Genomic DNA, 24,234 nt, shown 5'->3' with positions numbered 1-24,234 from the left:
TTGAAGAGCATTGAGGACCACAATTCCTAAAAGTTTTGCCAAATACAGCTAAGGTAATCTTGCCTGAGGTAGAAAAGCCTTAGTATTTCAATAAATTCAAAATTTTGTAAACAGTTAATTTATAAATATAACCATATCAATGACAATTCGTGTCAGCACAAAAAGTGCTGACTACTGGGCTAAGTGTTGATAAAAATATCAAGTTAATGTACATGTACAGGAAATTAAACCAAAATCTAAGATCCATTCATCAGTGCAAATTCACTAAATTAAGAAAAGTATATGATTTATGGTTAAAAAATAAAGGATGCGATTGCCCCTGTGTTTGTACAAATATTGATGAGTGTTCCGTATTCAATGGATTCGCCAGCTAGGTCGTCTCGGTGTGAAATTGCATCGATTTTCTGTTCATGTACTAGTCTGTTTATTCGAAGCCAAAATTGACATAGTCGTTTTTTGCACAACTCTTCGGATTTCTCAGCTTTTAATGCTCTCCAACTTCGTTTATGATATATATAGCTTTAAAACAATTTGGCTTCGAGCGCAACATGTGAGTTAATGTAGACGAAACGCGCATGTGGTGACCTGAATTATATGCCTTGTATCTTTGATATTTTACAAAAAGATGAACATTTATGCGACTGGCATCCCAGTGAGGAGTTTAGCTAGCTATAAAAAAAAAATTATCCACTCTTTTCTATATAAGAAAATGCCTCTACCAAGTCAGGAATATGACAGTAGTTTTCCATTCGTTCGGTGTATTTGAGCTTTTGATTTTTCCATTTGTAAAGGGACTTTCGGTTTTGAATTTTACTTGGAGTTCGGTATTTTTGTTATTTAACATTTTACAAAACGGCGTCGATACACCTGTAGATGGATGCGTTGTCTCCGATAGTACCACCATGTCCATTAGTCAGAATCATAGTGACAAGGAAATAGCATTTTCTAGAACGTACACTATGATTTATATATCTCCATGCGCAGACTGAGTCTGTCATAACTTTTCGGAATTTTAGTTTTTTAATGGTTTTCAAAATCGTATTTGTCCTAGCTTTTCAGCTGTTTTGATTCCAGCGCCACAAACGAGTCTTATGCATGAAGACAATGCAAACGTCTCGCGCACCAAATCATAATCTTGATATATTTATTGAGCTTTCACAACTGCTAGGTAAAAAACACAAAAACAATACTGTAAAATTGTAATCCATGAACAACAAAAAATATCTTTTAATCGCCTAGTCAATTTCACATATCAAGACTTTCCCGCTATCTTGAAAGGTTAGCAAAAATTTATTGCTATTTTCCTCAAACCGCAATACCCACAGGAATTTACCCGTTTGTTTAGCAAACGTTGAAATTGGAATAACTCTGATCAATTTACAGGTTGGTGTTAGCTGATGAATCACACCAAAAGCTTGACCTCCAACATAAATGTTGTCTTCAAAGTCAACAGCATAGGTGAACGGAAATTGGTCGGTTACGTATGAAAAAATACCTTTCGGTGATACATGCTGAATTGAACTATTATATTCTTTGTAAACGTAATCATTTTTACTCTTGCCACAAACAAAATATATTTGTTCTTCCGAGTTTTCAATCCGAATTCTTTTGAATGCCGAATCCAACCATAATATATATGCATTAGAACAATGGGAAGCTATGTATTCGTTATCAACAAAATTTAATCCGTAAACATTATCATCAGTAATTACTGTTCTGCTAAGAGAAAGTTTCTCAATATTAATTAGGTAGATCTGAGTGGAATCTGATGCAACTGCAACAGTCAAATCATCATTTTTTGTTATGTCACTGGGTGTTGCAGGAATTGTAAGTTCTCCTATTTGAGTTCCATTGTCATCGTATTTGATAATTCTACTGCTGTTGTAATCAGAAAGTAAAATACAACCGTTGAGGAATACTCCACTGATGCGTTTACCATTTGATATGTCTATTGTAAATAATTGTTTAACCTTTCCGGAATGGAAATTTACTTTTCTCATTCCTTTAGGACATTTGATGGCGGAACCTTTTAAACTAAATCGACCAAGAGAGGTGATATCAGATAAGTTATTTGGCTCGAACGATATCGAAAAGTCCTTCATATCTGTTTTAAGTTTTGACACTCTTTTGTCAACCCGCGGTAGGTTTTCTAAAATGTCTTCCATCTTTACTAAGCAATGAAGTTCTGATCCTTCGGTGATACATGCGTCAAAAATATTCTTCCAAGTAAACAAATTACTTTTCAAACTAGACAGTTCAGTTATTTCATCGTCCATCTGAATGGTTAAAATTTTCTTCGAGTTGTTGATTTCACCCCGCAGTTTTTCCTCCAGTCTTTCTACCTGTACTATTAGATTTTCTTTTAACGTCCCAATTTGAGATAGGGCATTGTCAGTGTCCATTTCAAACCTTTGCATGCTTTGTTTGCGTTTTTGAATAACATCTTCCAAGTGTTCATTACTTTCCTGTAACCTTTTGACTAGGTTTGTGACTTTTTCAGATCCCTTTATTTTGTGCAAGGCTTTATCTATTGAAACAACTTGTTCACATCTCCTATGGTGAACTGTTGCGCAAAGGGCGCAGCATGGTTTACTGTGATTTATACAATACACCTCTATTGTTTTCTGTGGGTGGTCATTGCATTCAACGAAACCCGATAAAGATACATTTTTTTCTTCCCTCATATCCTTTATTTGCACAACTTTATGTCCGCGGGTAGCTTTAAATGATTTATGACTTGTTTCGCAAGCATCACAATATGCCTCTTCACAAACGGTACACCAGGCCATGGCTTTTGTCGATTTGTTGTTACTTTCGCAAGCAGAGCATCGTTTTTCGTCTCGTTTTAATTCTCTCCGATCTATTAACGATACGACAAAATGATTTCCTGGTAAAGATTTTGCCCATGTTTCAGGTTTGCCTTGATCCTTCTGTGTCTGAACCGGTTGACGACAAATCGGACATTTGAAAGTTTGAGGTTTATCCTCCTTCATGGACGACAATATATACGTGTGTATACAGGTTTCACAGAACGTATGGAGACAGGGAAGATACTTTGGTACTTTAAATGTCTCAAGACAAATGGTACAAGTTAACAAATCACCATAATTTTCCTTTACCAATGCCTTGCCCTCGTCAGCCGACTTCGCCATTTTGTATTACCGTTATCTAGTTATACACTTCCTCATTCAGGGATCCTTCTTTAGGTAAGTGTGATAGCAATGTCACGAAATTTAAGCCAAGTCAACTCATTGAATCGTAATTAAGAAAATAATTGTATGACATCTGTACTTTGTTTCTTCACTTTTGTGTGTGTTGTAGAGTGTGTTTAATTTTTTTTTTATCTCTGTTAAAATGTCTAGAGTTATTTTTGGCGTATGTTTTATGAGTAATTAATTGAATGAATTAATACACATTTAAATATTATATCTATGTCATATAAAACAATTGTAATTGTCAAACTGATTAAATAAAATTGAGATATGGTAAATTATTTGTCTATTGATGGTTGACTTGGTAAAAACTGGTAGTTAGTCGTCTACAAATGTACATAGGATACGTATTTGTAATCTGATCATCAGAAATCTGATCTCTTTTTTGTTTTTAAATAACTGTTCATTTACTTTCTAAATAAATAAAAGATTGTTCAACATACCAGTGTCCCGCGATGTTGCATACATTTCGATATGTTCATGGGAAAGGATTGAAGAAATATTTTTTGTTAATAATGTTCTTATAAATACCCTATGCCGTAAATACAGATATGTGATAGATAACAGTGTTATTTTCCACATATTCTCTATTTTCGAGGGGAAAACTCCTGTAAAATTGGTCGGTTGGCACCGTTCCAACACCTTCCTGATATAAACCAAATTGCATTTTAAAAGGACACAACTCTTGTGACCATGCCTCTGATTTTCGAACCCGGCCGTTACATTGCTTATATTAATATTTGTTTTAAATTGCATAACAATTACAAAAACAAATGTACGTGTTATAATATAATTGTTATTTACAAGGGACATATTCTTTTAATAAATAGGTGATTGACACTGTTTTCCGAATTCCTCCGAGACTTTGATGCTATTTTTTTTTAAATCTTGCAATAATTGTACAATTGAGATTATTTACAATTCATTTTCATGTTAACTTCGAGTATTTAAAATTTGTAAATGGCCTTTGATTGGATATTTAAACAACATTTTAAGCTGTTTCTTTGGAAGTTTTCAAGTGTTCCATTAGGGTCATTCGGATTAACTTTTGAAGAATCTCAGATTATCAGTTTATGAAAGTGGACGCTGTATCCGACTCATACTTTGTTGAAACCATTATTTTATTTTAAAACTGCAGAAATTAAGTTGAAATTAATTGAACCTAATAGTCCACAGGAAGTGCCATTTCAAGATTAGGATATTGCAGATTAGTACGGAAAACTCTATACACGAAATGACGACAAAACAAAACGGGTTTTCGTTCTATTATTTTTTTGGACGATAATGTTACTTTAGTCTTTCTTACCGTGTGTATCTTTCCCCAACTCGTTCGCCATGGCGGTGTATGAAGTGATGTTTTAGTTTTGAATGTTTGTAATCTATGTTTAACTTGAACATTATTAATTCAGGAATTTTTATTACCTCAGACTACTTCAAACCTTTACTAAATATTTATAGTTACAAAGATTTGTGGATAAAATTTATCTGTTCCTGTAAAAATCTTAGTACAGACGGGTTATAATATATACTAGTATGGTGTTCATTATCACTGAACTAGTATATATTTGTTTAGGGGCCAGCTGAAGGACGCCTCCGGGTGCGAGAATTTCTCGTTGCATTGAAGACCTGTTGGTGACCTTCTGCTGTTGTCTGCTCTATGGTCGGGTTGTTGTCTCTTTGGCACATTCCCCATTTCCATTCTCAATTTTAATTTTTACGGCGATGTTGTTCTTATAGTTCTTAGTGGTGCAAAATAGCATAACGTATGTCCTGCTTTTCATGCCCCACCTACGATAGTAGAGGGGCATTATGTTTTCAGTCTGTGGCTCCGTTCGTGCGTCCGTCCGTTCGTCTGTGCGTCCGTCCGTTCATGTTAAAGTTTTTGGTCAAGGTAGATTTTGATGAAGCTGAAGTCCAATCAACTTGAAACTTAGTACACTTGTTGCTTATGATATGATCTTTCTAATTTTATAGCCAAATTAGATTTTTGACCCCAATTTCAAGGTCCCCTCAACATAGAAAATGAAAAGGGGAGTTTCAGGTTAACGTTTTTGGTCAAGGTAGTTTTTGATGAAGCTGAATTCCAATCAACTTGGAGCTAAGTACACTTGTTGCTTATGATATGATCTTTCTAATTTTAAAGCAAATTAGACTTTTGACCCCAATTTCACGGTCCACTGAACATAAAAAATGAAAGTGGGAGTTTCAGGTTAAAATTTTTGGTCAAGGTAGTTGTTGATGAAGCTAAAGTCCAATCAACTTTAAACTTAGTACACTTGTACATGGAACATGGAAAAGGATAGTGCAAGTGGGGCATCCGTGTACTTTGGACACATTCTTGTTTCTTTTAAATACTAAAATAACTGTTTTACCATTGACCATTACAACAACTGATATTTTATCTAAACATAAGAACACGAAACTGATTTTGGTATTAAAGGTAACTGTCAAGCTTGCAAGCTTACTGTTTCCATGAATTGACAAACATATCTTTTGTTTTTTTAAAGAAAAATATATATTATTGAAATATTAATAACAGAATAAACATTAATAATATCACACAAAAAAGTGGAAAGAACCAATGAAATAATCATTAAGCTTGAATTAAAATAAATTACTAAATAATATCATAATAAATTAGACATATCAATACTTTCCCGCAATCATGACTTATAAACAAAAATTTGTTACTGTCCTCTTCAAACCGCAAAAACCACAAAAAATGTACCTGGCTTTGCAGCAAAGGTTGAAATAAGAATTACCCTGAACAGCTCACATGTTGGGGTTAGCTGATGGATTGTGTTAGAAGCATACCCTGCAACATAAATAGTATCTACAAAAACGACACCATAGGTATATGGAGACACTTCACTTCTTTATGAAAATGTTCTTCTAGAAAGCCTGATTACCTTATTTGCACATATAATCATGTTGACGGTTGAAACATACGAAATACATATCAGTGGCTGATGTTTGTTTCCGGATTCTTTTGAATGAAGGATCGAACAATGATATTTGTTGATAATACAAGATAAACTTATAATTTTTGAAAAAAAATTGCAAAATTATCAAAGAACATAATTTACTCAGAAAGTACATGTAACCTGATCCCACTGTCTCATTATCTGCTTGTTCACTGGTAGACGGCAAGTGGGAAAGATGACAAAGCCTCTTTTTTTTTAATTTAATATTCAATAGGTTGAAATGTTGAAAAAATCATTATGGTTATGCTTACTGTTAAAAAGTTACAACTGTTTCAGAATTAGGAGTGTTTTGAGGCAGTATTGACACGAAAATGAAATAAATTGTCTTACCTAATATATTTTTCAAACTTCAGTTGATTGATGAGAATGCACATCCAAATTGTAACCATTGTTGACACCTTCGAAAACATGCACTGCTGGATCGATAACGTGTTTCAAAAGCTTATTAGCTGATGAAAAGGTGTATGTGACATTTGTTGACGAGAAAAACTTACATGCACTTTTCCATTTTCAAACGTATTTTATTTACAGCAATGACCAGAATATGAACAAAATGGGTTTTTTAATCGATATACCGTCATTCTGCAGTTAATTTTCAACTAAAGTAGTAAAACAATTCCTCAAATTCAGGCATATATTGAATATGACTTAGGTGTTTGCCACTGCAGAAATGTCACACATTTTGGTCTATAATTTTGCTGATTTCTTGTAATTTATTTCAATTAGATCCTTTTTTTTGGCATAGGGCGATAAACAATGTTTATTCTCCATATTTGCATGATTTTCAAATACTATTGACCCAAAAATTCCATTAGCGAATACCTGCCCATAAACATGTATAATGTTTCTGTATTAAGAAAGTCCATCAGGAAATTGAGTTCTTTTTCGCCAAATAACCCACTAAATAACATACATTTATAGCTCGACTTTGAATGATATATAATGTTTCTGTATTGAGAAAGTTTATCAGGAAATTGAGGTTTTTTGGCAAAAAAAACCCACTAAGTAACATACATTAATAACTCAACTTTGAATGCAAACGACCCCTAAATGGCTAACAGATATTGTCATAAAGACTAGTACATGGCGATTTTTGTTAAGAATTCATGAAATGTACACATAATCCGCTGATTTTGCCAGTTAAACGGACTAGAATGAGATTAGATATATATACAGAAAGGTCTTTTCAACAGATGTAGAGTAAATCAGTTGTATTTTTTGGTTGACATATATTTGAATATACTTCTTCACTTTTTTGGTCTTTTGGAAAATGTTGTTTGTGCTGTATTTAGACCCTTCTACAACGAAATTTGTTCTACATGCACACGTATAACAATTGCGGTTTTTATCCAACTCAATCATAGGTTTGAACGTAGTTTTCAATTCAGACTCGTATATATATATAGAACTCGTCTAAAAATCAAATCAACCAAACAATGTTAGATCTGTAAATTTGCTTTCGCAAATTTTTTGTTCTTCCCTTGCCGGGATTCAAGCCCATGCTACTGAGATATCGTGACACCAAATCGCCTGCACTGTAGCCGTTCCGCTAGACCACACGATCACCTGGGCTTAAAAAAAATGAAGCTTTCAGTGGCCGGGTGTTACCTTTCCACGTCAGTTTTAATCTAGCGTCGTACTACAGGACATGATATATAAGGCATGGAGATGTTGTTTTTACAGATCAGCTAAATTGTTTATAGTAAAGGATCCTACAAATTAATGTAAGATACAGCCACAGAAAATAATTATATTTATAAGTACGTCTGAGCCAGTGACAACTCTACAACAGTTTATATCAGCAGTATATATATATATATATCCGAAATATCTGATATCTGTTCATTTTATAGTTATTCAATGGTGATGTAGTACCCGTTTTGACTTGTTATATATATAGGACTCTAAAGTGCAATGGTACTCTAAAGTGTGATGGTCAGGCTAAAAATCGGTGGTCTACGCTAAAGTACGATGGTGTCTCACGCTAAAGTACGACGGTTGTTTGTTTGCTAAAGTGCGATGGTATAGCACGCTAAAGTGCAATGGAACAAAAGAGAAAGATTCAAGGGCACTAATGTAAAAACAAGACTTTTTTTCAAAATCTAGTTGGCTATGATATAACATATAATGCGATTGACTTTTACTTATCGGTAGTCTTATGTGACTGTTTCTAAATTTAGACCTAGTAATAATTGCTAAAAAGGTTATTTAGGTGTCATAAATTCTTTATTTCCTTTAAATGAATTTTTAATTATTCGGGCGTATTGGATTGATTGTTGGTTGCTTAACGTCCAGTGGCAAATATTTCATGCATGTTAAGGACGAGGGGCGTATAGGATATTTGATGTAGCTAGCCGATCACACAGCCTATATACACTTGAAAACATGTACCATTATGTTACCGACATTTATACCCGTTAATAAAATTGGCCATATTTTAACGTAAACGTAAACATCAATATTCATCTGTTCGCTTCCATTATTTATTTCATCTTCCGGCATGTTCATTTTCAGTTTGTATAAACGACTGTTAACGTCATAATCCTACAACGTTTCGTACGTCTATACTTTCACAGACCATCGCACTTTAGCGTATGGATGCATCGGACTTTAGCGTAGACAATCGCACTTTAGCGTGACCATCGTACTTTAGCGTCCCCATCGCACTTTAATATAGTACATACGAGTTGTATATAAATATACAACTCGTCTAAACATTAACCCAACAATGTTAGATCTGTAAGTTTGCTTTCGTAAATTTTATGTTCTTTCCTCGCCGGGATTCGAACCCATGCTACTGAGATATCGTGACACCTAATCGCCTGCAATGTAGCCGTCCCGCTAGACCACACGACCACCTGGGGTTCACTATAAAAAAGCTTTCGGTGGCCATGTGTTACCTCTCCTCGTCAGTTTTAATCTAGCGTCGTACTACAGTACATGATATATAAGGCATGGAAATGTTATTGTTACAAATCAGTTCAATTATCTATAGTAAAGGATCCTACAAATTAATGCAAGATACAGTCACAGAAAATAATTATATCTATAAGTACGTTTGAGTCAGTGACAACTCTACAATAGATTTATCCATCGGATCACCAGCAATGATGGTGATACATGGCTGTGTACATTATGTATATGTTACAGGGAATTTGTAAAATCAGGGATTTTGTAAAATTACTGGACTAATCAGTGATTGTGTAAAATCACTAGCAGTTTCAGTGGTTTTGTAAAATCCCTGAAATTGTTTTGGATTTTAGTATATTTTCAAATCTTCACATTGAAGAACTTCATACCTTCATTATCAACAAAATATTTACTTTATTTGGATTAAAAGAGTTGAAAAATTTTAGAAACTTATTCAAAGTTATACCACTTTGTGATAGAATACATGTGTCTGATAAATTACCAAAGTCGGTAAAACTTTGTTTATTTTTGCTTGGTTAGATTAACCTATTCATAAACATAGGTTCATAAACATGCAAGTACAAAACAAAGTATTATTACCAATATTTTCTACTGTCTTTTTTTTTTATTATTATTATTTTGTGAATATAAATGTTATTTTGTAGGCAGCAAATTAATAATACAACACTTATTTGCTTTTATATATCAATTTTCATGCAGCAATCAGATGCTTTTGATTTGATATTCATGTAATATTTGCCACTGGATCGCATACCCTAACCCACTCAATTTCATATACCGTACATATGTGTTTTTCGACTTTAATGACAGCAATCAACCTAATGTTCAGTTTTTATATTTGATTTAAAAAAATTGATATAATTGGTTTTATTTTCTACAGTAATTATACAGAAAAACTATAATAAACAGTAACTTTCTTTCAAACACTGTAGTGATAAGAGCTTGTTTTGTCTTCTTTCTGTGGTTCATTGACAAAATATTCCAAAATGTTTATCATATTTTCCCTGGTTCCATATGTTGCACTTTAATTTTACCTCAATTATTTGAAGTAACTTTTGTGGGTATGTTTGCTCTTGATTTCAAGACATTTGTGCCTGAGCCATTATTCTACAGTATGTCACATTGTCAGTTGGTTTGTGCATGAAAACCGCTCACTTAATATTAAAATAAAGACTAGATTAACCTAAAACTTATTGAGTGTTACTGTTGTAGTCTTTTTCACAGAAATTCTTAATAAAAATGAATGAATGTATTTTACAAATTCCCTGAATTTAATCAGTGAATCTGTAAAAAAGATCTTAATTATTTCAGTAATCAGTTCAGTGATTTTACAAATTCCCTGAAATTTCAGTGATTTTACAAAATCACTGATTTCACAAATTCCCTGTAACATATTTACAACTCGTCTACATATATATATATAAACAACTCGTCTAAACATCAACTCAACAATTTTAGATCTGTATAATTATATATAAACATGTATACATAGATCATTGGCTTTTCTAAACATTGATATTTTACGATATCTATACGGAAAACCCGATTATCTGTTTATCGTTCTATTGCTGGTGTTTTTCACCTTGATAGCGTCTCCTCATCCTCACAAATTATGACGCTACTGAAAAATTTTGGTTGACATATATTTATATATATATCCACTTCTCATGTTTTTGTGCTATTAAGAATGCATTGTGAAGTCACAATTTCCATTCAAAAAGCATGCATAGTACGAATTCATATGACGTACGAAAACATATGATCTGACAATATATGTTTAGATTATCGCCTTTTTTAAACATTGATATCGTAAAAATTCAGCCAGCAAGCCACAACGACCCTTTTTGGCAAGTGAGCGCAGTTCATAACATGTTTTGCAGTTCATAACATGATAAAAAGTAAAATCACATCTTATACATAAAAGCCTATAAAATAATCATTGACCTGCAATAATACCCCTTAATGATAGCCTCGTTAATTTGACATATCTACACTTATCCGCAGTCAAAACAAGTTAACAAAAATGTGTCACTATCTTCATACCCATAGATATGAGCCCGTTTTTGTAGCACACCAGTGCGAAGTTTTACTGTTCGTTTTAATTTTTCCGACCAACGATTGTGAACTAAAGGTCTTTTGTTTTACATGTACATAACCGTTTAGAATCAAATTGTTTCTATTAGGAGTTAGGTTTTTCATTAGAGGAAAAAAAAAGTTCAAGCAGAGAAGCTCGAGAAAACATTTACCATTCCGGAGCACCTGAGACCAACCCAATTTTTTGGTGAGGTTCGTGTTGCTTTGTCTTTAGTTTCTATGTTATGTGTTGTGTATTATTATTTAGATATAGGAAGATGTGGTGTGGGTGCCAATGAGACATCTGTTTGTCGTTTTATTTTTAGCCATAGCGTTGTCAGTTTAATTTCTATCTGTGAGTTTGAACCTATCTCTGGTATCTGTCGTCCCTGTTTTTGAAGAAATCGAGATGAATGTAAATCTCTATCCGCTTCCATCCTTCACATTCTTTGTGGAACTTATTATTCCATGAATACACTGTATTAATTTATAAAATGAAATGTAACATCAAAGCTTTTTTATTTTGTCATTTAAACAAAGATAATATTCTGAGGACAATTTCTCCGGCATTATTACTAGATTGCAAAATATTTGATTCCCTCGCACAAATGATGTCATTGGCACTCATACCACATATTTATTATTTCTAAAATACTTAAGATACTCTATACACTAGAAATAAATGACCTAATCTGTACATGGCAAAACTTTTAGGAATGTTTGGTCCTCAATGTTCTTTAACATTGTACATTATTTGTCCCTTTTAACTGTTTTCATTCGAGTGTCACTAATGAGTCTTTTGTGAGCAAACGCGCTTTTAGTGTACAAAATTTAAATTCTGATATCTATGATTAGTTTATGAATGTCCGGTTAAGAGTTTGCAAAACATAGTCTCCATACTGACCATTACAACAATTGATATTTGATCAAGGCATAGAAAACAAAATTATCGCATTTTGCAAATGGTGGTATGAAGGGAAACTATTAAAGATTTACAAATGGTTGTCCCTGTGAATTGTACATAAATTGCAAAAGAAAATGATGACAAAAATCATTTGGCGTTTAGAAAATAATATATATACTATTGGAATATATATGCTTTTCAAATTCCCCAAAGACATATTCTTTTATTCAACAAGATATTGCACTACAACTATTAACAATTTACCATACTAATAAGGAGAAAAACAATTGTCTCATGAAATAAAAGATCAATAGTGTTTTACAATTTATTAACATAGGATTATTAACTTGAGTATTACAAGAAAAACGACAAGAATATACGGTGCTATTAAATCGTAACTATTCTATAAAAGATGTAAATTGATGCAATAAATTATCTGCATCAATATAGGTAAGCAACACAGAAAGTAAGTAGATAAACAAAATGTACATAACAGAACATACAATAAAATTATAACAATTTCATGATAAAACATTGTATAATGGATTACTAACAATAAACATACAGTGAAAATAAACAGTTGTATACCATAGAAAAGAATGCTTCTAGGTTCTGAACGCACACACAAAATATTCAATCATTTTCGCTACTCTGTTTCAAAATAACACGTTTTTAAAGAATTTTATAATTGATAGTATATGAAAAATGTCATTAAAAAAGCAGAAAAAAGTAACGATCATTGTAATTGTTTTCTAGATATGAGCATTTGAAAATGTGGCGGGAAATGATTTTCTCAAGAATTTTCTTACATTTAACACTACAATATATTTTTAAACTATATGTAATAAATCATGAAAAGAAAAGTGGGGGTAAGCGGGCAAACTTTTGCATGGATAAACTAATGGATTAAGAAAATCTGACAAAAAGTCATAAACAGAAGGCGCGACAATCCTGGACCAGCTCATAAGAAATTGTGCATACTCCTACACTCTATAAAGGTTACTGTACTTTAAAGGAGATATATAAACAGCGATATCATAACAGTACAGAAAGACACAGTGACCTATTGCATGTATTTTTGGACTAACCTTCAATAGACCAAAAGTCGAAAATTAAAAAGGGTTATATAGTACAAAACAAACAATATCAGGCAAAACCACCCAAATTAACTTTTAATAAAGGAATTTCTATTAAGAATTTAACTGATACGAAACAAAACCCACTTATCTCCACCCATATAGTAACCAATAACCAGTAACATTAATATTTTCAATATACGATGAGGGAAAATATACTAAAATTCTAGTAAAAAGAATGCAATATCATTTGTATAATGAACATACTAAATAATAAAACCGAAAGATTCAGGTATAGTGAGAAGCTTATATAAAATATGGTACTAACTTCTCATTTGGAGTGATATTTTTTCAGGATTAATGGATTTTTTTAAGTCAAAGAATTGTTAATCATTTTGTTTTACATAGAGGCCCAGGAAACAATCATTGAACTACAATACTATCATTTTATAAAGTCTAATCTATTTGACATATCAACACTATCCCGCTGTTTAAACTAGTTAAAAAAAATCTATTACTATCCTCTTCAAATCGCAATACCCACGTATGAGTACTAGGTCTGGTAGCTAATGTTGAAATAGGAATGATTCTGATCAATTCACATGTTGGTGTTAGCTGATGAATTGAGTTAGAAGTATATCCTGCAACATAAATGTTATCCTCAAAGTCGATACCATAGGTATATGGAGAAGTTTCAGTTTTATACGAACATGTTCCACTAGATGATACATGCTTTATTGACTGATTACCTTCTTTGTATATATAATCATTTTGACGGTTGCAGCATACGAAATACACATCAGTGGATGATGTTTGAGTCCGGATATTTTTGAATGAAGGATCCAATAATGATATTTGTTGAGATTGATAATGAGTAGTTACATATTCTTTATCAACAAAACACAAGCCATATACGCTAATAGTGGTAGTAATTGTTTTGTTGAGAGTAAGTGTTTCAGCATTTATTAAGTGAATCTTATCAGAATTAGTTGCCACTGCAGCATTCATATCATTAACTTTTGTTATGTCACTTGGTGTTCCTGGAATTTTTAGTTCGCCCATTTTAGTTCCTTTGTCATTGTATTTGATAATTTTACTGTTCTTGTAATCAGAAAGTAAAATATAACCATTGAGGAAAATTCCACTGATTTGAGATCCTCCAACTACGTCTATTGTGAACAATAGTTTGACCTTGCCTGAATGGAAATTCACTTTTTTCATTCCCTTTGGACAGGTCATGCTGGAACCTTTTAAGGTTATTCGTCCAAGGGACGTGACATCAGATATTGTATTATTTGGTTCAAACGATATGGATGTGTCCGTCATTTCTTTGCTAAGTTTGTACACTTTATCTTCAACCTGGGGGAGGTTTTCTAAAATTTCTTCCATCTTTACTAAGCAATGCAGTTCTGATCCTTCAGCGATACACGCGTCAAATATATTTTTACAGTTAATAAAAGTGCTTTTCAAACTAGACAATTCAGTTACTTCACCGTTCATCTTAATGATTACTTCTTTCTTCGAATTATTGAGTTCATCTCGTAAATTGTCCTCAAGATTTTTTACATGTTTAATAAGATTTTCTCTCAACGTTTCAATTTTCGAAAGAACAGTATCGGTGTCCATTTCGAACGTTTTTATATTCTTTGTACGTTTTTGAAGTCTTTCATCTAAGTTTTCATTACCTTCTTTTAACCTTTTGACCAGGTTTCTCGCTTTTTCAGAATCCTTTATACTGCACAAGACTTTATCTATTGTGACAACTTGTTCACATTTTCTGTGGCTAACTGTTGCACAAAGAGTACAACATGGTTTACTATGATCTACGCAATACACCTCTATGGTTTTCTGTGGGTGTTCATTGCATTCAACTAAACCCGATAGAGACACGGTTTTTTCTTCCCTCATATCCTTTATTTGAACAAGTTTGTGTCCGAGTGTAGCTTTAAATGACTTATGACTTACTTCGCAAGCATCACAATATGCCTCTTCGCAAACGGTACACCAGGACACCGCTTTGATCGACTTGTGTTGACGTTCACAAGCAGCACATATTTTTCCGGCTTGTTTTAATTCTCTCTGATCAATCAGCGAAACGACAAAATGATTCCCAGGTAATTGTTTTGCCCAAGTGTCTAGTTTTCCTTGACATTTTTCGATCCGAACTTGTCGACGACATATTGGACATTTGAAAGTTTCAGGTTTACCCTCTTTCACTGACGACACTATGTACGTATGTATACAGGTCTCACAGAACGTATGAAGACATGGAAGATACTTTGGTACTTTAAATGTCTCAAGACAAATGGTACAAGTTAACAAATCACCATAACTTTCTTTTACCTTCGCCTTTTCCATGTCAGCAGACATCGCCATTTTGTATAACCGTTTAAAACTTCCTGGTTCAGAGATTAATTTTACACAAACAGAGTTATCATATGTGGTTGGATTTATTTATAGCAATAACTTTTTTAATACATTGAAATGCAGATAAAGTAATATTTGCATTTTGCTATGACCAGTAACATGGCTGATCAGTGACGGATCCAGAAATTTTCATAAGTGGGGGCCCACTGACTGACCTAAGAGGGGGCCCGCTCCAGTCACGCTACAATGATTCCCTATATAAGCAACCAATTTTTTTCCCAAAAAGGGGGGGGCCCGGGCCCCCTGGGCCCCCCCTCTAAATCCGCCTCTGCTGATTTTTTCATTTTAATTATCTATGTTAAGATGCATTAAGTCGTTCATGCATTGATGTTGATGTGGTAAAAACTGATAGTAGACAATCTACATATACATATACACTATAAACTGTAGATAAAGATTAGTCTTAAGACACAAGCAAAAACTGATTTGATAAGAGAAGTAGCATTTGATTAAAAAAAAAACCAAACATATATATATATATATATAGATAGATATAACTATCATGGAAGAGAAAGATGGTCCCTGACAGGATGATCGTTTTTTGGGAAGGTTGACTCCTTGATATCTGGTTTTTGTTTTCTTCCATTTGCATTTCATATACTTTTGTCAATTTTTCTTTTAAAGTGTCAAATTAGTTTTTTAACATTATTTTTTAATTGCATGTATGTAAGGTATTTTTTCCTACATTATACTTTTATTTTCCAGATGAACTGTTTCATTCATTTGTTTAGAATCCTTTTTGAATGTTGTTATTTTTTGTTTGTTCAAGGGTAACTAACAAGCACTAAGGGAATCCGGTGAACTCCGTATGTGCCACATTTATGTTAATAAACACATCATATATACCAGGATCACAATTTTGTACGCCAGACGTGCGTGTCGTTTACAAAGGACGCCAGTGACGCTCGAATCAAATCGTTAAAAAGCCCAAATAAAGTACAAAGTTAAGTGCACTCATATCCCAAAATTATTTTTTTTTCTAAATTTTTCTAAATACTGCTAGGGTTATCTCTTCCATGGGTAGAAAATCATTCGTACTCAAAAATATCAAACGAAGAATAAAGGAGATAATTTTAAATAAGACGTGATTGTCTTTCATTCTCAAAACGTCATTTAGTTTTAATTAAGCATATCAAATTTTCACGCAACTACTCAAGGATGAAAAAATATGATGCTATTGTTGGGGGGCGGTCATTGTTGTGAAATCGTATTTCCTGCAGCAACAGGGGTTAAAAGGAAAGACAATGTTGAAATAGGAATTATTATTTTTAGGTCACAATAGGGGTGAGCGTATGAATTGCGTCTGAAGCTTGCCCTGAAACATACATATTTTATCGTCGAAATCAATATCATACGTGAACAAATATAATTTACTTCTATGTGAAAAATCACTACAGGGAGATACATTGCATGATCTCTTTCCGTGTGTATATACTCATTGACTCAACATACAAAATGAACGGATTTGTCTGAATTGTCAGCCGAATTCTATTGAAAGTAGAATCAAAGCATGGTGCCAGTTATATATTCGGTAGATACAAATACAAACCATATATAGTTGCATCGGTAGTAATTGTTTGGTTCAGAGTAATTATTGTTTGAGTGTTAATAATGTGAATCTAAGTTGGACTTGTCGCCCCAGCAACTGTCCAATAATCAACATTAGTAATGTTACTTGGTGTTCTATGAATTTGCAGTTCTTCTACTTAATTTCGTATTTGTTATTTTTACAGTTGTGTAATCAGATAGTTAGTTATGCATGTTATGATAACCGAGGAGTATTCCACTGATCGTGCTCTTCTAGTACGTCTATTGTGGATAATGATTTGACCTTTATTCAATAGTAAGTTAAGTAAACTTTATTGAGAGTCGGACAAGATTTTCACAAATTAACAGAATAATATTGCGCTTTGTGAGCTCTTAAACCGACTTAACATTTTAAAACAAATATTATAAGCACATTAGACAGAGTACACACTAAACATTTAAGGAAAATACAATAATTATAATATAGATAAACAACATACAAAAATAAACGCAAGAAAAACTCAAAACACAATTTAATATAGATTACAAAGACAAAAAGCACTAATGAATACTTGACCAATTAATAAACAAAAACACCGAAGACTTTTCAAAACAGGTCGCATTGGAAAAGATGAAAAGGAGAAAAGATAGTTTCTTAAACTTTTCTTTCTAACAAAGGTCGCAATGTCAATAAATTTGGCAATATCCTACATCATAAATCAGTTTTCTCGAAATATCCCGAGAATTGGAAACACAACTTCAAAATACTGATGGCTTCGGTCGAGAATTATACCAGGCAATAGATTAAACGCAAGAAAGAAGACTTCGATATTCTTTCTGAATGGAATAAGGATTTGAGGTCTTTGATACAAATCAAACTTGGGAAACAAATGGTATATTGTTGCACTTCAGTTGTTCCTGTTGTTCCTTTGTTTTCTTCTAATAGTTGATGTGTTTTCCTCGGTTTTAGTTTGCAACCTGGATTGTTGTCTCTCAATCGATTCATTACTTTTTAACAGCGGTATATTACCGTTGCCATTATTTCATACTCATGTTACATCAATCTTTATAGACCCAAATGTTGCAAACACTGGTCCTACCTCCTGATAAATATGTTGTTATCTCCCCGAGTAAAACCACAAACAACATCGTTTTTGTGAGTAAATCATGTTATATATACTATTTGATAACTGTATCATATATTGACAACGCAATTGGAAACTATACATATACCCTCACGACACTTACTTAAGAGGAAATCAAGTATAAGCATAGGTTGGTTCTATGTTTTTTTTGGAATTTCCTGTTTAAGAACAGGACCTGTAATCACTGTATGGAATACCTAAACACATAAGTGTCCTTATATTTATAGGTATACTGTTTAGTCTTCCAAATGCATCTAGAAACCTCTTTTTCTAAATTATGAACATCAATTATATCGACAATCACAGACAGGCTTCAAAATTATAGTAAAACTACCTTCTGCAGGAATGTTGCTACATAGAAATTGAAGGTTAATTCACAATTGGGAAGCTGAAACCATCTCTTTTGTCGTAAAGTTTTGTTTTCATCCGACCCTCATTGTCAATTTCTACATGCAAGTCAAGTTATGAGGCAGGATTTGTATATGTTGTATCCTTTATCTTTAGTTCGATGGGATAGATGCGTTCAACATAAGTCACCTAATTTTGAATTATTTAGTGAGAGAATATCATCTTTATAGCTGAAAAAAAAGTTCACCCATGTAATCATCCCTACGCAAGTTTTACGGACGCCATCATGAGTTGGTTGACCGTTATGAAATATCCGTTTCACAGATGGTAATGTATATGTTCCTAATGTCGTAACTACAATCTCGTCACCAGAAAGTGACCTACCGAATTAGATGTATTACCGGGTTTGTACTACCACGAGCAACACGACGGGTGCAGCATATGGAGTAGGATCTGTTTACCCTTTAAGAGCACCTAAGATAATTACCATTTGGTAGGATTCATGTTTCTCTGTCTTTAAATTCCTATGTTGAGTTTTGAATACTTTTATTTCTCTGTTTGTCTTTTTCTTATTTAGCAATGGCGTTGTCAGTTTATTTTCGACTTATGAGTTTGATTGTCCCTCTGGTATCCTTCGCCTCTCTTTTGCAGATTTTTTATATTGTTGGTTAAAGTTAAGCTTAAAATCAATTGTGACTACAACTAACTTTATTCCATCGTCGCATTTGATAGTACTTCCATTTAAATTCAAGACAATGTTGTTATTATGTGTTTCACTACCAATTTCAATGGGCTGAACTTTTTTCTGGATTAGCCTGCATTTAATTTGATGAAAACCTTGAAACTAGTGAGTCATTATCTTCTGTCAAGGATTTAATTACTTGTGCCAAAGAAGAGCCACAGCATTTTGATAGGGTATTGTCAAATCAGGGCCGTAACTAAGGTTCGAATTCAGGGGAGGCAGAGGTATGGGGGCGGCCGATTAAGGCCCTCAAGATAGGGGTGGGGGGGGGGGGGGGGCGCAGCCTCCCCCGCCGATTTTTTTCCCTCAGTCATTGGCTAAAAATAATCCGTTTCCCTTCGATTTCCTTACTTTAAGAAACATCAGTATTGCTTGAACCTGGAAGCAACTCAAACTTATGCAAAAACAAACTGAGATTGCTATTCGGGGTGAGCCAAGGCTCCGTCGTGAAGGCCGTACTTTGACCTATAATTGTTAACATTAAATACATTGTGACCGCAGATTTTTTTCCCAAATGATATGGCTAAAAATTACCCGTTTTACTTCGATTTCATTACTTTAAGAAAGATCAGTTTTGCTGGATCCTTGGAGCAATTTTCATGCAAACAATTATTATCTGTATTTAAAGATAATTTTTTTTAGAAACTGGTAAGTTCAAAAAACATATAGAGCAAGATAATAGAACGCAAGATATTTTTTTTTATCGAGGATCTTGAATTTCAATATTGTTGAAAGCTGAACAGACAGGTATATAACTACAACCAGGGACTTTCTATACTAGACTAGTATATACTTAGTATAGAAAGTCAATGCTACAACGAATGGGAGTGTTTACCTATACTATAAGGCATTGACCATAAATTATGTTATCGTACGATCGGGAGACTTAAAAAACGATCCAACAGCTGATTCAGCCGGTAACGAATTTCCGATATCTTAAAAGATTCACAATACAAAAGGAAAAAAAAAGTTTTTATTCAAAATTATCGAAAGCAAAGTTTCATCTGTGTTCTCGTACGAATACTGACCCCCTCAATACTGAATAACAGACGGACGGCCACACGAAAAAAAAGTAACTGAAACGGTTCACTTTCGATCAAAAATCCGAAAAATGACAGACATACCACGTATCATGATAACACTATTAAAACTGTAAACCTGTGTTGTTTATAATATAAATTCAATTTCTTCGTGCACATATTGTCAATATTTTATTTTATAATTTAAAATTCAAGGGAGGCAGTTGCCTGCCCTGCCTCATAGGTAGTTACGGCCCTGCAAATGCATAATTATTAAGGCCCCAGTTCTTTACAAAGTAGAAAAATATCACGTTACTTTTGTTTTGGTCAATTTCACATCAGGGTATATTGTCGATATAAGCTTGAAGCTAGCAGTCAAATCATAGTAATCAAATAATCAAAAAAGTATTGACAAAAATACCATACTCCATTCATCAGTAGACTTGCGAAAAAGGCCAAACAAATAACCAGAAAATATTGCCAATTTTGGCTGTTCATTTAAGTTCTCTTTTTGTTTTGCTCTTGTTTGCCTCTATTTTATGCAACAAACATGTCCTAGACATTTGCATGTAAATCTTATTGTTGTTAAGCTGTATTGTGATGTCGACATTACTGAACGAAGTTATTTTTGCTAAAGATTTAGCGTTATATCAATTCCTCCTTCTGTTTTAAGAAATGTAAGAAATTAGGGAGAATTTCTATTCATGTTTTTGTCTTTTTAAGTATTGTATAGTTGTTGTCCGATCCATGTTTGTCTTTGTTTACATTCTGTGTACTATAGTTTTTGTATTTGTTTTGTCCTGAATATAAATGAAACATTTGCCACTTGACGTTAAGCAGAGAAAAATCAAACTTCGATCAATATAATGAGCTAAAAAAAATATAATAACCCATGGAATTGGTCAAACGACGCAAGTGTACCTCCATTAATGGTTAATAACAACTTAATATTTGATGAAATCGAAAAAGCAAATGAATTTAATCGATTTTTTTCTTCCTAGTCAAATATTGATGATTCAAGTGCTATGCTACCTGAAGAACTTCATACTATTAGTGATGACATTAGTTATATAGAACTTACTGTTACTGAAGTTGAAGATATATTGAAAATTGTTAATCCCACAAAAGCTTCTGGCCCAGACCTCATAAGTCCCAAATTGTTAAAAGAAGCATCTTCTGTTTTGAAGTATCCACTATGTAAGCTATTTAACCTATCGTTAAGTACGTCTACTTTTCCAGATCAATGGAAAAGAGCAAATGATACCCCAGTTTATAAAAATAGTTAACCGAATGACGTTAAAAACTATAGACCTATATCCTTGTTGAGTGTAATTTCAAAGTGTATGGAACGATGTGTATATAAACATGTTTACAATCACCTTATGCGTAATAATATTTTAACGAAAAATCAATCAGGCTTTACACGTGGGGATTCAGCGGTTAATCAATTAATTAACATTTCAAATGATTTTGGTAAGGCTTTAGATAGCGGTAAAGAAATAAGGGTAGTATTCTGTGATATAAGTAAAGCGTTTGATCGAGTCTGGCATAAGGGCCTGCTATTTAAACTTCAACAAGCGGGTATATCAGGTTCTTTACTAAGGTGGTATGAAAATTATCTTACAAACAGAGTCCAGCGGGTGGTTATTAACGGTTCATGTTCCGAATGGTTACCTGTAAATGCAGGCGTCCCACAAGGGTCCATTCTAGGCCCTCTCCTTTTTTTGATATTTATAAATGATATTGTAGAAGACATTCAACCTCAAATAAAGCTATTCGCAGATGACACTTCATTATATATTATGGTTGACAATCCAACAGAAACAGCTACAATTTTAAATGACGATCTAGATAAGATTTATAATTGGTCAAAAAAATGGCTTGCGAATTTTAATGCCCAAAAAACTAAAAGTATGATAATTTCAAAAAAAGTAAATAGACCCTTTCATCCTCCATTAAATATGAATACCCAAGAGCTACAAACAGTTAGCAAACACAAACATCTAGGTGTCTTTTTTTCTAACAACGGATCCTGGAACGACCATATTGAATATATAGTTTCTAAATCTTACAAAAGAATACATATAATGAGAAAAATGAAAAATGTTCTTGATAGATTTTCACTTGTAAAAGTTTACATATCATTTGTTCGCCCAATTCTCGAATATGCCGATGTCGTTTGGGACTCCCAAAATCAGAATTTGATTGCTAAACTTGAAAATATTCAGCTTGACGCAGCGCGTATCGTCACGGGGAGAACTAAACTTACCAGTATAAACAATTTATATATTGAAACTCGATGGGAAAAATTATCTGAAAGACGACGCAATCATAGACTAATTCATTATCACAAAATTTTGCATAATAAAACTCCAGAGTATTTAAGAGACTTATTGCCTGATTCAGTAGGAAGTAGGCATGATTATAATACAAGACAAAGAAATAATATTACCCAAGTCAACACTCGGATCCGTTTATATTCTGAATATTTCATCCCTGCAACAACAAAACTATGGAACACTCTTAACTTAAACATAAGAAAATGTGAATCTCTATCATTATTCAAAAAACAAATTAGTACCCAAAATAGTAAGGTCCCAACATATTATTATATAGGACATCGTTTTGGTCAAATTCTTCATGCTCGCTTAAGAATGGATTCAAGTTCTTTGAATTCTAACCTTTTCGTTCGTAATTTAGTAGACTCTCCAAATTTTCGTTGTGGTGATGTAGAAACAAATACTCACTTTCTGTTATCTTGTCCTATATACATTAATTTAAGACATGAACTATTAGATTCTATTTCAGTTCTTCCTGTCCAAGTAAACACAAAAACTTTGCTTTTTGGATCAACGGTACTCTCAGATGAGCAAAATAGTATTTTATTCAGTTTGGTGCAAAAATATATTATTAAAAGTAAACGTTTTAACCCTTGATGTTAATGCCTCATCACTCAATAGGAACCCAAGCATTTCACACTGTATAAATTACAATTATTCACGTTTATTTATTATTTTTCTCATGAATTTGTTTTTTTCTTCCTTTTTCACCTTTTTCATATTCATATATTTATTACAGAGCATGCCAGTATTTATATTTATGTATTGTTCAATAAGTGTATTATGTCTGTAAAGGGAGACAGATTTGTAAAAGCAAATTGCTTGTTTCTGAATCCTTAATATTATTTCATTGTATAATATGTTTAATGTTGATTTATCTGAATAAATATTGTTTAAACTAATATAATGAGCTCCTATCGAATGATAGTTGAATACAAAAACATCCTTTTAAGAGAAACATTTTTATCTTATCCTTCCAAATTATCTTCGAAATAAGATAAAAATGTTGTTTATGCATTGGGAATTGCTAAAATATCTTTTCTAAAAGCATTTGTAGATGTCTCCTTGGTATTCTTGATTATACTGCTGTACACTGGATGAATGTAACATAGACAACCAAAGATTGACCATCATCATTTTTGTTCTTGTTTTTAGAAAGTGTGGAATTTTAATATTTCTATCTACTTCCTAAGTTTTGTTTCAGTTTCTGTTTATGTGTCTGTCTTTTTTTCTGTTTCCTTTTCTTTTTACCTCAGGTTGTTCGCCTGTCCCGGGTCCTATAGCTGCTATTTTTAAAGGTGAATGTGCATTTATTAAATTTAACGTTTCATAATCTCTTCTTTTGGTATTTGATATCAAGCCACACTGACGAGTAATCAATTTAAGAAAATTCACATATGGTACATATAAATAACTTGCGGAATACCAATAATTGGGATGTTAAACTACTTTCATTTTGGTTGTTAGACTCATTGATCAAGTTGCATTTGATCATAAACAAAACACA

At 33.0% G+C, this 24,234-nt stretch overlaps 2 protein-coding genes across 2 annotated transcripts; both read right to left on the bottom strand.

The window, feature by feature from the left end:
- Positions 1–1,127: 1,127 nt before the first annotated feature.
- LOC139492378 (E3 ubiquitin-protein ligase Midline-1-like) lies at positions 1,128–3,164 on the bottom strand. The gene has a single exon (XM_071280585.1). It carries the CDS (start codon positions 3,150–3,152, stop codon positions 1,236–1,238), a length of 1,917 nt encoding a protein of 638 aa, XP_071136686.1. The 5' UTR covers positions 3,153–3,164; the 3' UTR covers positions 1,128–1,235.
- Positions 3,165–12,284: 9,120 nt separating this feature from the next.
- Positions 12,285–15,574, bottom strand: LOC139490580 (E3 ubiquitin-protein ligase TRIM45-like). Its single transcript, XM_071277438.1, has one exon. The coding sequence runs from the start codon at positions 15,554–15,556 to the stop codon at positions 13,637–13,639; it is 1,920 nt and encodes a 639-aa protein (XP_071133539.1). The 5' UTR covers positions 15,557–15,574; the 3' UTR covers positions 12,285–13,636.
- Between the last annotated feature and the right edge of the window lie 8,660 nt (positions 15,575–24,234).

This window comes from Mytilus edulis, chromosome 10, assembly GCF_963676685.1.
Source record: "Mytilus edulis chromosome 10, xbMytEdul2.2, whole genome shotgun sequence".
Taxonomy (NCBI): Eukaryota; Metazoa; Mollusca; class Bivalvia; order Mytilida; family Mytilidae; genus Mytilus; species Mytilus edulis.
This window is presented reverse-complemented; position numbering and strand designations above follow the sequence as displayed.

Bases quoted from the DNA above. Each gene is read 5' to 3' on its own strand.
- LOC139490580 (XM_071277438.1), bottom strand. From the start codon at position 15,556: ATGGCGATGTCTGCTGACATGGAAAAGGCGAAGGTAAAAGAAAGTTAT.
- LOC139492378 (XM_071280585.1), bottom strand. From the start codon at position 3,152: ATGGCGAAGTCGGCTGACGAGGGCAAGGCATTGGTAAAGGAAAATTAT.